The sequence below is a fragment of the Seriola aureovittata genome, chromosome 13 (genome assembly GCF_021018895.1).
Source record: "Seriola aureovittata isolate HTS-2021-v1 ecotype China chromosome 13, ASM2101889v1, whole genome shotgun sequence".
Taxonomy (NCBI): domain Eukaryota; kingdom Metazoa; phylum Chordata; class Actinopteri; order Carangiformes; family Carangidae; genus Seriola; species Seriola aureovittata.
Genome location: NC_079376.1, coordinates 3277927 through 3291033, shown reverse-complemented (window position 1 = coordinate 3291033; position 13107 = coordinate 3277927). Strand labels below are relative to the sequence as shown.

The window sequence follows — 13107 nt, the reverse complement described above, 5'->3', positions numbered from 1 at the left end:
CACCGCTGCCATGAAATGGATGTGGCCCCTCGTGATGATTATTCTCATCAACCGTGTTTTCAAACGATTCGTCTGTCTTATAGTTTGTCAAAGTGTATGGCCCAGTTGCAAATACTGTCAGAGAGTAAAAATGTCTCATAGACTTCATCATCAGAATGATCTTAATTATATGTCTGACACCGCCCATGATCAATTAAGTGTTTAGCCACAGCTCTTAATTGAGATCGAACCAATATTAATTCCTTGCATAGCTTTTACATTTTCACAAGATATCTCAAAAACTCTACTTTCATTCTCCTTCATGGTGTAAATGAGTTAGGAAGCTTTTGCTTCTGATAGAGTACTAACTGAAAAAGTGGAACAGAGCGCATGCAAATAAATAAAAAGGAAGGGTTCCTGTTTGACAAAAAATATGACCATAGGCTGAAAATGAGAAAATAACAAAAAATGTGCAAAACAGTAGAACATTAATAAAAAACCTGCAACATTTGCAAAGCCATAATCATTATGCACATTTAAAATGTTATTCTGTACAGCTTTGCTTGAATTTTCACTACCAGGTGCTTCAACTAAGTACAGCACGCTTAAATGATCAGTGTGAGCACAAAAGGCAGAAAATTTAAGTCGACTCGCTAATTCCTCTGCACCTACTGCATCAAATATCAGCTACTCCTTCTTTCTTTGCAAATATCACTGTATTTTCAAAATAAAATGTTTATTTCGTAATACAGAGCCAGGAATACGCAATAGTTTAAAATATACGGGCATGTGTGAAGACTGAAATATGTGGCCGCGAGGAGTTACACAGATTTTTTTCAGTGGAGTTCTAGAGCTTCTCCCACTCTAGCGATGATGTCATCCACTCTAGCGATGATGTCATCCACTCTAGCGATGATGTCATCCACTCTAGCTCTGAAACATTCTGTGCAATACACACCCATTACAAAGTCTGAAACGCTCTAAAAAATTACACAAAACGTAAACTGTGATTTTGTGTGAACCACAATAGTTGTCGAAATACCAATTTAACCCAAAAGAGTCTCAAGTCATGTGACCCGTTTAACGTTTCAACCATTTCTCTACGTTGGAGTGTGACGCAGCAGTAGAACTCCAAAGTTGGTTGTTTTGAAGAAATCTAACAGTTTATTACACTTTTGCTTTCAATCTTAATGACTCATTTAATTAAAAAAAAGAATTAAAGTGCATAAAGAAGACCTTAACATTTATCAAAAACTACTTTTTAATTCATGGTTAGAAGTCAGTCTTTTTTTTCTCAATGTGTTTCATCTCTAAGAACTGAAAAACGTTTAAAAGTCATACAACAGTTCCAAAGACAATATGCTTAAAAAGGCCTAAAGCCTACACATAAAAACTGACATCTTAAAGGATATTTCAATATAAATTTTATTAGCAAGACATACGCAAAAAGCCATACAATATCGTCAGCTTCACATTACATTGCAAACTCACATCCAGAAATTGGGCTTTAGTGTCTCTCTGAAATAAAATATCCTCAACAAGACTTGGACAAATATATATATATAAAAAAAACATAAATTAAGGAATTTAGAATATCCACATATATTGCAGTAGATTGCACAAGGACGGGATATACTGTGATTCTGCCATTTAAGGCAGAAGATTATTCGTGGTGTGAATGGGAGAGGCTCAAAAGAAATCTGTACTTGTGGTGAAATGAAAGATATGAATTTATCATGTACAGCAATTTTTTAAAAAACTACCCTGTTCTACTGAATTTGAGTGAAGACCTAAATACAATTGGCCTAGTCAGTGGAGGGCGAGTGAGAAAAGATTACATACATATTCTCAGTCACATGTATATTTGAATTTAGGCCAACACCACGTCCACAAGGCTTATCAATGGATTCTGTGACTAAGTAACTGAAAAAGGTTTCACTTTGCTGATATTAAGTGGACCTAAAATCACTGCTGTCAAGTGAGAAGCTACAAAATTTTACTTTTTATAGAGATTAAAATAAACATACCTTAAAATGTAGACTTATGACTACTTATTCTTGAAAACACGTCTGGAAGAAAATGTATTAGGGTCATACATTTTTCCCCACTGAGGACTATGCGGTCTTTCATTTGTCAGTAAAAGCTTAAAAATAACCAACACTACAGAGTAACAATGACATCTCAGAGAAGAGATCATTACATTCCCCCAGCCCAGAAGACGGTGTGTTCCCAGTTTACACCTAAAACACAGAAGTAGCACGTTTTCCCCTCCGACACCTGGGATCCGCTTCAGGTGTCGATATTCGCTGATGCAGCCGTGTTCACATACAGTAACACTGACAGATATACTGAATTTCTACGTTCAAGATTACTCAGTTAGCCAGAAAACAAAGTGTTAGTTATGAGTTAACAATAAGACACACGTTTATCATTTATTGGTTCAGGAAATGTTCAATGGCTGGATAAAAACATTAAAAATAATCATCTGGCTAAATGATTAATCGTATCATTCAGTTGCTTGCTTATTGGAATATTAAATGTACGTCATAATTTCACCTATTAAATATGTGACACAATAAAACACATGCTGAAAACAGCAATTTTCTTTTTACATTTAGTTTCCTAGCGCAGCACGTCTCTCACATCTCAAGTGTCAGGACGCTGTGCCGGCAAAAAAATATAATCTCTTACTGTGCACGATGACTTGGTGTTTTCAGTATGCGTTTTCCCCTCCGTGCATAACAATATCTGACATCTTGGCTGAGACGAGCGCCAAGAATCACGATTTGTACCTGAACAGATCAAAATCAAATCAGTGCTCACATTCCTACAAATCTGACCCATGGAGTTGCTGGAGTGAAGCGGGTGGGGGGAAACTTATTTCATCCTCACCCCGGTTCTCTAACCCTTAAGAAACCACATGACCCATTAAATACTGTTATTAATCTAAAACCACAGGGTAGGATTGTGATAAATATTCCATTTTTCATAAGAGCATTGTGTAAAATGCCCAGTTTTCTGCTTGATTTCAGCCGAGAAGAAACGTCTTTGAAACAAATAAAATATTTATCAAAATGCTCTGCCGGTCCAGATATCATCCAACTCAAGAGTCGCACAATACCGCCTGAATATAACACACTATCATGCTTCTTTGAGCTTATTAAGGTATTACAGAATATCTGTGAGATAGAATTAAATAATTAAAGTGTCTGGAGAGAACAGTTGCCTTTGCCCACATTTTTTTTTTTTTTTTTTGGTAATCACATCACTCAGAACGCATTCATCGCTGCCTCAGTGATATTGCTTTCTTTTCGTCCTCCCATTTATTTTCTACTCCATTTTGGATCTCTCCATCTTGGTTTTCAGGATTTCCTGTAAGAAGGGGGAACGCAGATTAATGCACGTTCAGTGGGGTGATTGTGTAGGATGATAGCGACAGTAGCGATCACCGCCAGGGGGCGTTTTAAACAGACAGAAATGCGACTGAAATCACGGGGCTGGAAGGGGAAAGTAAAAGGAGCCTTTACCTCTTCTTCATCGAGCATGACAGGCAGAGCTCTGTGTGGAGAGACGAAGCAGTGAGAGATTAGAGAAGGAGATACTGAAGGTATTGTGCTGTGTGATTATTAACTGTATCTCTCTAGTCTTAAACGTCCTCGATGATGGTGCTGCAAGCGACAATAACACATTTACACAAACTGAGATGAGATGACATATTAAAAAAGGATTACAGTTTTAATCCAGCACCTTACTCCCTGACAAATTCCAGGAAAGGTGATACTGTGTGTGTGTGTGTGTGTGTGGCACAAGGCTGCAATGTGAAGGCATTATGGGATATTTTGACCTTACAGAGTCTGTCCCTGCGAGTGTCAGCTCAGTGTCTCAAAACCAAATTTACTACTTACACATCAGCGACAGTTGTAGGAATGTTCTCCTCGACCCATTTTAGGTCTTCATCCTGGCAAAAACAGAGTTTAGGAATGCAAAATGATTAAATTATGTATGGAGGGAAAAAAAAACAATAAAAGAAGAGAGATGATGTCAACGCACCTCTTTACTCAACAGTTTCTGGGAGCCGTTAGCGTCAGGCTTTGAACCTCTCATCTTCATTCCCTCTGGATAAAAACAACAACAACAACAACAACAAAAAGAGCCAGTTGAGATCACATAAAAGCCCCTTGTCCAGTGACACGATTATAACATAACCAGGTTACTACATTTTCCATTTATACTATTATATGATCATGAGGTGAAGCTCTCTAAACGAATATGTTCTCCACATGTCTGCGTGATGAACAGATTTAGATCACGGCCTCAGTAGCACGGGGTTACACAACACGACGTCCCGCCCGGTGAGGTCGTCTTCAGAGGATCTGAGGTGAGCTGTGAGCAAGACGCAGATTATTCGCAGATGAGTGGATTTGGATAAATAAGGAGCAATTAAGAAAACAGAAGACAGATGTTGGGAAAAAAAAAAAGGCCGTGAGTGTGAAGGTGTTTCCTACATTTAGCGCCGATGTGACAAACACGAGGAAAACTGCGCCTGCTCTTCTTCAGGCTCTGGGATCTACAGTGTTTAAGTGTTAGCTGGTGCACGGAGGGTTTCTAAAGCTCGTGATTTACATATGGACAGAATGCACATAAAAGCCTGGGCGTAGGTTTATATATGGACGGTGGTAGGGTTCCTACAAATGTTGAACCCGACCCTACGCCCTTTGCTTAAAAGTCAATTTACACAATATTTCTACGGTTGTCGTGGAGATCTGAACGGTACTAAAGCAACAGGCTGTTTCATGTGTTTGTATTCCAAACACTGTCTGACGCAGGGGTCCTCACTAATGAGCTCCTCCTGGACGACCCCTCGTGACGGAAAAGCTGCTCTCTTACCAAAAGCTTCATTCAGCATGGGCTCCTTGGCCTCCTCCTCTTCATCATCGTCATCAATCAGAGGGGAATGGGAGAACCTAAGAGCAAACAGAACATGTTAACCGTGTATATCACAGATCCAGCCCCCCCCCAGCTCCCCCCAGCTCCAGATCTGACTCTGACCTCTGGCTGTTGGCAGAGGGCCGCAGCAGCACCATGATGACCAGCAGGATGGTGGAGAACAGGAGACGCCAGAAAGCGTCGTCCACCCATAAGTCCCTCCAACCCTGCGGAGAAAAAAAAAATCACGTTCACTTTTCATCTCTGTATCAACAGGAAACGGAAAAGCAACACGACAATCGATCAGTGACAGAAAAACAAACCGACCGTCTGGCAGTCGACCAGCTGGAAGACTTTGGTGGTCCAGATGATGAAGATGATGGAAGCTGTGGACACAAACACCGGCTTCATAAACAGTATGCGAATGCTAAGAAACAAGCACATGGAACTCTATCCAACTCTCCACAAGTGAACAAACTAACAGGAAGTCTCGTTTCCTGCTCTCACCCCGGAGCTGCTGTAATCATTGACAGCACATGGCTGTAACTCACCCACGACAGAGAAGATGAGAGTGTTGGTGAAGTGCTGATACAGAGACAGCTTCACCACGTTTCTGCGCAGCTTCAACAGACGAGTGGTTTGAGACAGACTGATGAAAATGTGGATGCAAATTAAGGAGAACGTGCCGCGTATTATGTTGGAATAAGAATAATTAAAGGCTCATGTGTGCGAAAAGCCTCTGAAAAAAAATGCAAATCCCGGCGCCATGTTGGCTGCTTGGTTAAAGGATATCCACCACATGACACAGGAGTCGATGAGGGAGAGGCTGAGATTAGCCACCAGGGCGACCGTACCATAGAAACCCTGGAGAGAGAGAGAGAGAGAGAGAGAGAGAGAGAGAGAGAGTTTACAGATGGGACCACGCTCGGCAGAGAGCAAACAGTGCTGAGAGGGAGGAGAATTACTTCATCACACAGGAAGTAACGTGAGATAAGCCTCGCGTTGAGATTTACGTCTCTGGCCTCCCGACAAAACGCGTCCACCCACCCAACTCCGTCGGCTCCCTCCACTCTTCCTCCTGTCTCTCTTATCTCCTGTTTGTTCGGTGTAACTTTGTGTTTTCATGACTGTTTGAACTCGCTGCAGCGTCTCTGGCTGCGTTTGAGAATCACTCTCAGATCAAATTTGTCATTCCTTATTATCATCACTTGCCTGCCTCCCGGAGACTGAATCCCTGCATAACCTTCTCCCTCCCCCTCCCTCCCCCCTCCCTCCCCCGCTCAAATCAAACTTATTTATACAGAATGCCTTGAAAGCTGCGCTAGGCAACAATTCTCGTATCGATCGTGGTAAAACCGACTTTTTTAGTGAAAAACAAAGTGTGTTTCTTTGGCCGCTCTGCAAACAGATACAGCAGCTGCTCCTCTGTCACATTTCTGTAGCTGCTAAACAAGTATTTGCTGTAGTATTAAACTGCACTAGCAGTTACCACGGTAACCTCAGGTGTCGCCAAGTCAACCAGGAGTGAAACCTTCGGATTAGAAGTTTTATAACTTCAACAATCAATTTGTTTCGCTGTGTTTTAGTGAGCGACTAAGAAAATAAAAAGAAAATGCAAATAATGACATGTGATTTTATGACTTGCATATGTCTAAAAAGCATCTGTACATCATTACTGATCTGATGAGAGGGGTCACATCAAGGACATCTGAGACATGAGGCATGTGTTTCTCCAAGTAGTTTAAAAAACACAAATATTAAAGGATGAGAATCGTTGACACTTACACCCGTCACCCTCAGCACACCCTCCACAGAGGAGAAAAGCAGGTAGAGAAGCCCAACAGCTACCAGTCGGTGCACTGTGGTACCCAGCCTGGGTCTGCACGAGAACACAGGTCGGTTTTAATTCCTTTTTAAATGCAGCTCTTGGGAAAAACTGTCAATCTTAAAATGCTAAAAATGAAAGAAGAACGGTGAGTGAACTTACTTGACGATGCCATATCCGAGGCTGACGATGAGCACCAGGATTCGGGCTAAAGATCTTTTGAGTGCAGAGAGCAGCTCAGCAAAAATCACAGCGCCTTGAACTGTGAAGAGAAAAACACACAAACAAAATAATGATTATAACAGACTCAAGCAAAAAAAAAAAAAAAAAAAAAACATCGACACAAACAAGGAGAAACGTATAAAATCGACCGACCGTAGTCTCCTTTGTACCGGATGCTCTGGTACTCTGAGTAAAACACAGCTTTCTCCAGCATGCCCAGGATGATGACAGCGCCGATCCAGAACTGAATCCGCAGCAGATCCCTCCAGTAGCAGGCGCACCAGAAGAGCCAGAGAGCGCCGAACAGCACGTACACGATGCACATGACCATGAAGAACTGTGACGCACAGAGGGAAGACGCACAGGTCAACACTGATATTCTGCTCTTGAGGCCGTGAGACGTTTGAAACTTCGACAATCTCAACCCCAAAGTCTAACTCACTTGTCTCTGAAGCCTTTTAACCACATGTACTCCACCATCTGAGCAACTCCATCCGCGGAGGAAGCCCACCACATGCGGTTGAAAGCTTCAGAAACTAGTTGTTGGAGTTTTTCTTTTGTTAAATATTCTGTAGGTTTTCAATTTGAAAACTATTCTGTTTGCTCCAGACAGTGATCATACTGTTTGTGTTTCTGATTTAAATCTGTCCACTCAGCTCTTATCGCACATACCATCATGTGAGGCCAGTCAGCCGGAGAGGAGTAGTCATGTGGCCCCTTCATCTCTACTTTCACTGGGGGAGAGAAAACTGAAGTAAGTCACTTCTGCTGACACTTTCATTTCTTTTCATTTCTTCAACCAGTTTCCCTGAAGCTCCTGAGGTGAAATAAATGATGTTTTTTCTCACTTGTGAAAGCGAAGTTGAGCTGCTCCGCTCCGAAGTCTTCATCCTCCACTCCACGGTACAAAGGCTGCACTTTGACTATGAACAGATAGGGACTGTCCTCCCAAGCTTTGGCCACTGCACTGATATCCTGCAAAACAAAACAAAAATAAGTTTGTGCGCTCAGTTTAACTTCTACTTAACTTCACACGTAAAAAAAAAAAAAAAAAATATCAGCCAGATCAGAAAGTTTCCGGGCTCTGACACGACCTTTGGAACAAACACAGACATTTCTTCTCCTTTCTTCTTTGTTTGAAGTCTTACCGGCTTGTCGGGCCAAATGAGGCTCTGGTTTGACGGCTCGCTCTGAACGGAACAAAGAGAACGTCGTTTTCAGATGAACACACAAACAAATTTAAAAATAAAAAAGAAAGTTTTTGTGTTAGCGTAAAAAAAAATAAAGTCAAATTAGATTCACACTGGACACGCTGGATCAGTGACTCACCTTTGGGCTGGTGAGGGGCTGATATGGGTTGAAGTCGGTATAATAAACCTAGGTGAGAGGAGAGAGCAAAGAAACGCACATATATGTAGCAAAAATAACTGAAATTAACATTTTTACAAAGGGGTTCCTGAACGCAACCCAGGACAAACCTTGGGTAAGAAGAGGGAGGAGCAGTTCTCGAAGTACATGTAGCCCTGACTGTAGAAGCCGCTCCAGCCGTCCTTCAGCATGTGGTCCATTCCTAACATGTTCTTTGCTTTGCTGTCCTGCAGAGAGAAGAGGAAAAAAGGGAGGGAAAATTACTGAAAATGTGTAGTCAGTTCATTCATATAACAAATTTCATAACGTTGCTGAATACCTCATTTTAGTGTATATCATATATGTAGATATTAATGCAGAGGAACACAGTTTAAGAAATAGAAATATCTAAAATTCATAATGTATAAGGAATTTTAAAACTGCATACATTATTATTTACTATTTACTTTCTCTTTTTTCCTGTTTGTTTATATTATGTAATTATTATTATTACTTAATTATTATTATTTTTCTCTTTACATGCTTGTAGATGGAGCTAGGAGAGCTCACAATATACTAGCACATTTGACTTACTACATTTCACATATGTTTCGTCCATCCAGTAATATCCAGTGCTGCTTCCTTTCCATTATGGAATAAATAACTGATCACAATATATATATATAAATGTATAAAATCTTGACTTTATAAACCTGCTGTGAGTAAAAGCTGCGTCCAACAACGATGTGGTGACAGCGCACGAGGCTGCAAACAGCTGGAGCAGCAGTTAAATCAACAGGTAAACACCAGAGAACAATGTGGAAGAATGAAGAAAAATACTGCCTGACCCTTCCACCCATCACACTTCACTGGAAGTCTAAAACACAGACAAAATAAGACACAAGTTTATCAACAGAAACACAGCTGACGAGCATGTGATTTCTGTCTGAGCAGAGAAGGAAAAAAAAGAAAAGGGGGAAAATCTAAATCCAGTGTCTGACAACGCTTCAACAACAGAGTTCTGGCAGGTAAACACAGTGAAATAAATACTGACAGAACATGTGGCGCACTTTGCTGCTGATTTATGGCAAAGCTGCACATCTGAGCCACACATTAGCTCGTCAGTGCACATGAGTAAATGTTTGAATGATCAAGTGAAATACTTGGCTCCAACTAATACGTTTTTTGTTTTTTTTTTTTAAACTGTATTGCTATACTTTTTCTTTTTTTGTGCGCTCACTATCTTCTTGACATCTGCCAGACAGCGAGGAACAAAGAAGAAAACAATGTCAGCTGCTCTCATCTCGCTGCTCTACCTGCTTCACAGGAGCGTTTTGAGGCTGAAAGGAGTCGACACTGACATTTTCCAAATGCATGTGAATGAAAAAAAAAAAAGCCCTGATCGGGGTCCAGGTGACCTCGATACGTCCTCGCTTTTTTTGACCACGCGCTTCAAGGCCGACGGTGACAAGGTGAAGTGCATCAAAGCCGAAAGCAGCAGCTGAGTTTGAGACGCTTCCGGACAAAGAAGGACGTGAAGCTACTTAAAGAAAAGGAGCGCAGCAGCTGCTCTGACTGACAGAACTGTTGATGCTAAATGTGAAACCAAACACACTCTGAAGTTTTCAAGAGTGAAAATTTGGCAAAAAGAAATGTGCTTGAAAGCTTGAAGATGAAGATAAACTTGTGTTTCCTGCAGAAAAACCCATGAAGCAAACACACAGCTTCAAGTTTAATATGAGAGAACAACGACTAAAATCGATGATCGGAGACTTTCAGGTTTTAAAATAAAGTGAGTGTCGTGCATGTGACATTTATATTGAACCCTGAGAGAACAGTCATCACTCACCGGTGTGTTAAAGACTTCGTTATAGCAAACAGAGGAGCGCAGGTACCAGCTGATGTTGAACGCCAGGTTCCTCTCACATGACGCCGGGTCACCCTGGACTGCAGAGAGAGAGAGGAAAGAGGGAGAGGCTCTGGATCATGAGACGATGTTAAAGCCTTCGGCCCCGCCACCTGCTGGAAACACTTCCCCACGTCGTGTTGCAGCATTGCATCCTGGTCTATTTTAAATCAGCATCTCTCCCTGTTTCACAGTGTTATGGGTTTGTCAATAAAAAACGACTTCATTCAATAAATAAAATCACCCCAGAGAAAGAAAAACTGATTCTGTTCACTTTGTGTTTTCAGGGCAAAATCATCAGCACAGGTCCAACACTGTTTTAAGGGAGGGAAAAGATAATTCATGATGGAAAGGCTGCTTACACTTCATGAAGATGGTGGTGTTGGCGTACAGCGTTTTCCGAAACACGGCATCTTGTGTCTGAAAAAAAAAAAAGAGACGATTCAACCGGCTGCTGTTTGGGATCATTTCTCATTTCTTTTATATTATCAACCAGCCAATTAGTCCAAACTGCATTTTAATAATTGTTAGATTATATTTACAGCCTCTCAGATGACAGAGTATAAAAGAAAAAGATGCTGTCAAGCTACTGTAACAGTATCAATTTTGCAAACGCAATCACAGACCGTTAAATTTACAGCAAAGAGATTAAATCTGCCACACAGCGTTAATAGATCCACAAAACACATGCACATACACATCAAACTGTGCTGCTAGATAGGAAGTTTCCTGGATTAAATGTCTGGATATCTAACCCAGCTTTTTCCCTGATCCCTGTAAACGACAAGACAACGAGACACATTATAATAAACAAAAACACATATTTTTGCCGGTGCACAGCTGCAGACTGTGGCCACATCTGTAGGTGGTTCATTATTCAATCAATTATCCGATCAATTACCTACAGAGAGGATTAATTAACATTATTATAACCACAACAGTGCAGACAAGTACAATCGCCCGTTGACACTTGAGTCTTACATTTCCCATTTAGATTTTAAATGTCTATTATTTGATGTATTTAATGACTATTGTAAATGTTTTTTTTGCCAATTCTTTGTTTGTTATTTTCTTCTATTGTGTAGTTTTGTTGTGTGTTCTGCTTCTTGGAAAAGAGATTTTATTCTCAATGAGACTGCCTGATTAAATAAAGATTAAAGAAATAAATAAATAAATATATTACCCTGACAACAACATGACAGAGAGGTTGAGCTGCACTTTTCAGACATAATAGTTCGTATCTTATTCTGTGTAATTAAATAAAATCATTCAGGATTAAGTACAGTCATTTTAATGGTTGTGTTTTCTGTTTTGCACGGAGGTAATAACCGGTTTAACTCCTCTTATCTTAGAGCTGACATCTGTAAAATAACACTGTGTCGTGGCTTTTACTAAACGCCACCGGTATCATGTCAGTTTCACGGTGTCATATGCCAGAAGAAGATGACGCTACGATCGGTTTTTAAATTAATAATATTCTGTCAAGACTGGTGAAAGCAGAGCTGTGAAGAGCATGAATGCGTCTGACAGGTAGCATGCAGCGGACTGAAGGGTTGCCCAGGGGGCTAGTTGGCTACCCTCGGCTAACAGCTACAGCCCCGGTCACATTTAGCCCCACACACAGTGTAATAACCCCGAAACAACGCGTATGCTGCAGGCGCAAAAACTGACCGAGTTGATCACGTTCCACACGGAGACCTCTGCCGCTGTCCCGGGGCGCAAAACTGACGCAAAAAGCAGCAGACATAGCGGACGTGCATCTGGCATCTTCATTTGTGCATCTACTACAGGTCAGACCACCCGTATCCTCCTCCAGTTCCGGGGCGCCTCTCGTTGTAGTTCCCGCCGTCGTCGCTAGAGGGCAGAACATATGTGTGTCAGTAATGTGATTTTTTTATTTATTTAATTTTATTTATTTATTTATTTTTCTTTTACATTTTTATTTATTTATAACTTTTAAATTTTTTTCCTATTTTTTTCCTATTTTTTTAAATAATTACAATAGATATACAGAATAAGGCACAAAAGAAGTAGCCCAACATAACTAACAAAAACAAACAAGCAAATATGCACAGTGCCAGGGGTTATATATAAAGTTCGGCACAATCAAATACAAACTGAAAGTGATACAGTATAAAAATAATAATACATATTAATATTTTACATTTGGAGCACAAATTGAAAGTTTTCACCGTTTTTCTATTACATGAGGTAGATAATGTTCTGATATAGGGCTCTGCTTCCTTCCTAAAAGTACAAAAAGAGGATTTAGTTTTTAACACCTTACATTTATGGATGTAAAACTTGGCCAGTAATATGATGAGATTGTACAGGAAAAATTCAGTAACATGATACTTCACCCATAGGTTCCTCCAGAACACTACCAGTGCTTTTCTTCTTATTGCCAAATTTTCATTCCTCTTGTACCTTTTGTAAACAAGATTTAGAAACAATTTCTCACTTTGTTTTGAATGTGAAATATCCCAGAAGTTTTGGAGAGATCTCACTTTTTTGAAACTGCTAACTCTCACTACTCCTTCAACCTTAAATATATTATTTGTTGTTATGATAATCCAAACGATGTGGCTCTTGAATATATAATTAACTTCATAAATCTAATTGCTAAATTCTTTATCCACAAACAGAAATTTGTCAAACCAACTCCTAAATGTTTCCCCTTTTCTCCTAGAACTAAATTCTCTTATCAAATCATTCAGTTTGATAAACTACAAAAAAGTAATAAGCTTTTGACAATTATGGAAACTTTCTCCCTGTTACCTCCGACTGAATAAATATTTATTTGTGTATTTATTTATGTAGGCCTACCCCTGAGTTACTTTTTTTTGGTCCTTTTTTTAAAGAAAAGAAAAAAAAATACATTAAAAAAATTATATTTTTACAT

The 13107-nt window shown here is 40.1% G+C and overlaps 1 protein-coding gene across 1 annotated transcript; it reads right to left on the bottom strand.

Moving 5' to 3' along the window:
* Positions 1-1386: 1386 nt before the first annotated feature.
* LOC130180546 (transmembrane protein 87A-like) lies at positions 1387-12035 on the bottom strand. Its single transcript, XM_056394121.1, has 20 exons — positions 11877-12035; positions 10568-10625; positions 10149-10246; positions 8431-8547; positions 8282-8329; positions 8101-8142; positions 7801-7927; positions 7625-7686; positions 7106-7289; positions 6893-6992; positions 6691-6784; positions 5698-5769; positions 5457-5565; positions 5233-5291; positions 5029-5132; positions 4867-4943; positions 4030-4094; positions 3885-3937; positions 3507-3537; positions 1387-3351 (listed from the first exon to the last, which is right to left on the bottom strand). Exons 1-20 carry the CDS (start codon positions 11976-11978, stop codon positions 3310-3312), a joined length of 1644 nt encoding a protein of 547 aa, XP_056250096.1. The 5' UTR covers positions 11979-12035; the 3' UTR covers positions 1387-3309.
* Between the last annotated feature and the right edge of the window lie 1072 nt (positions 12036-13107).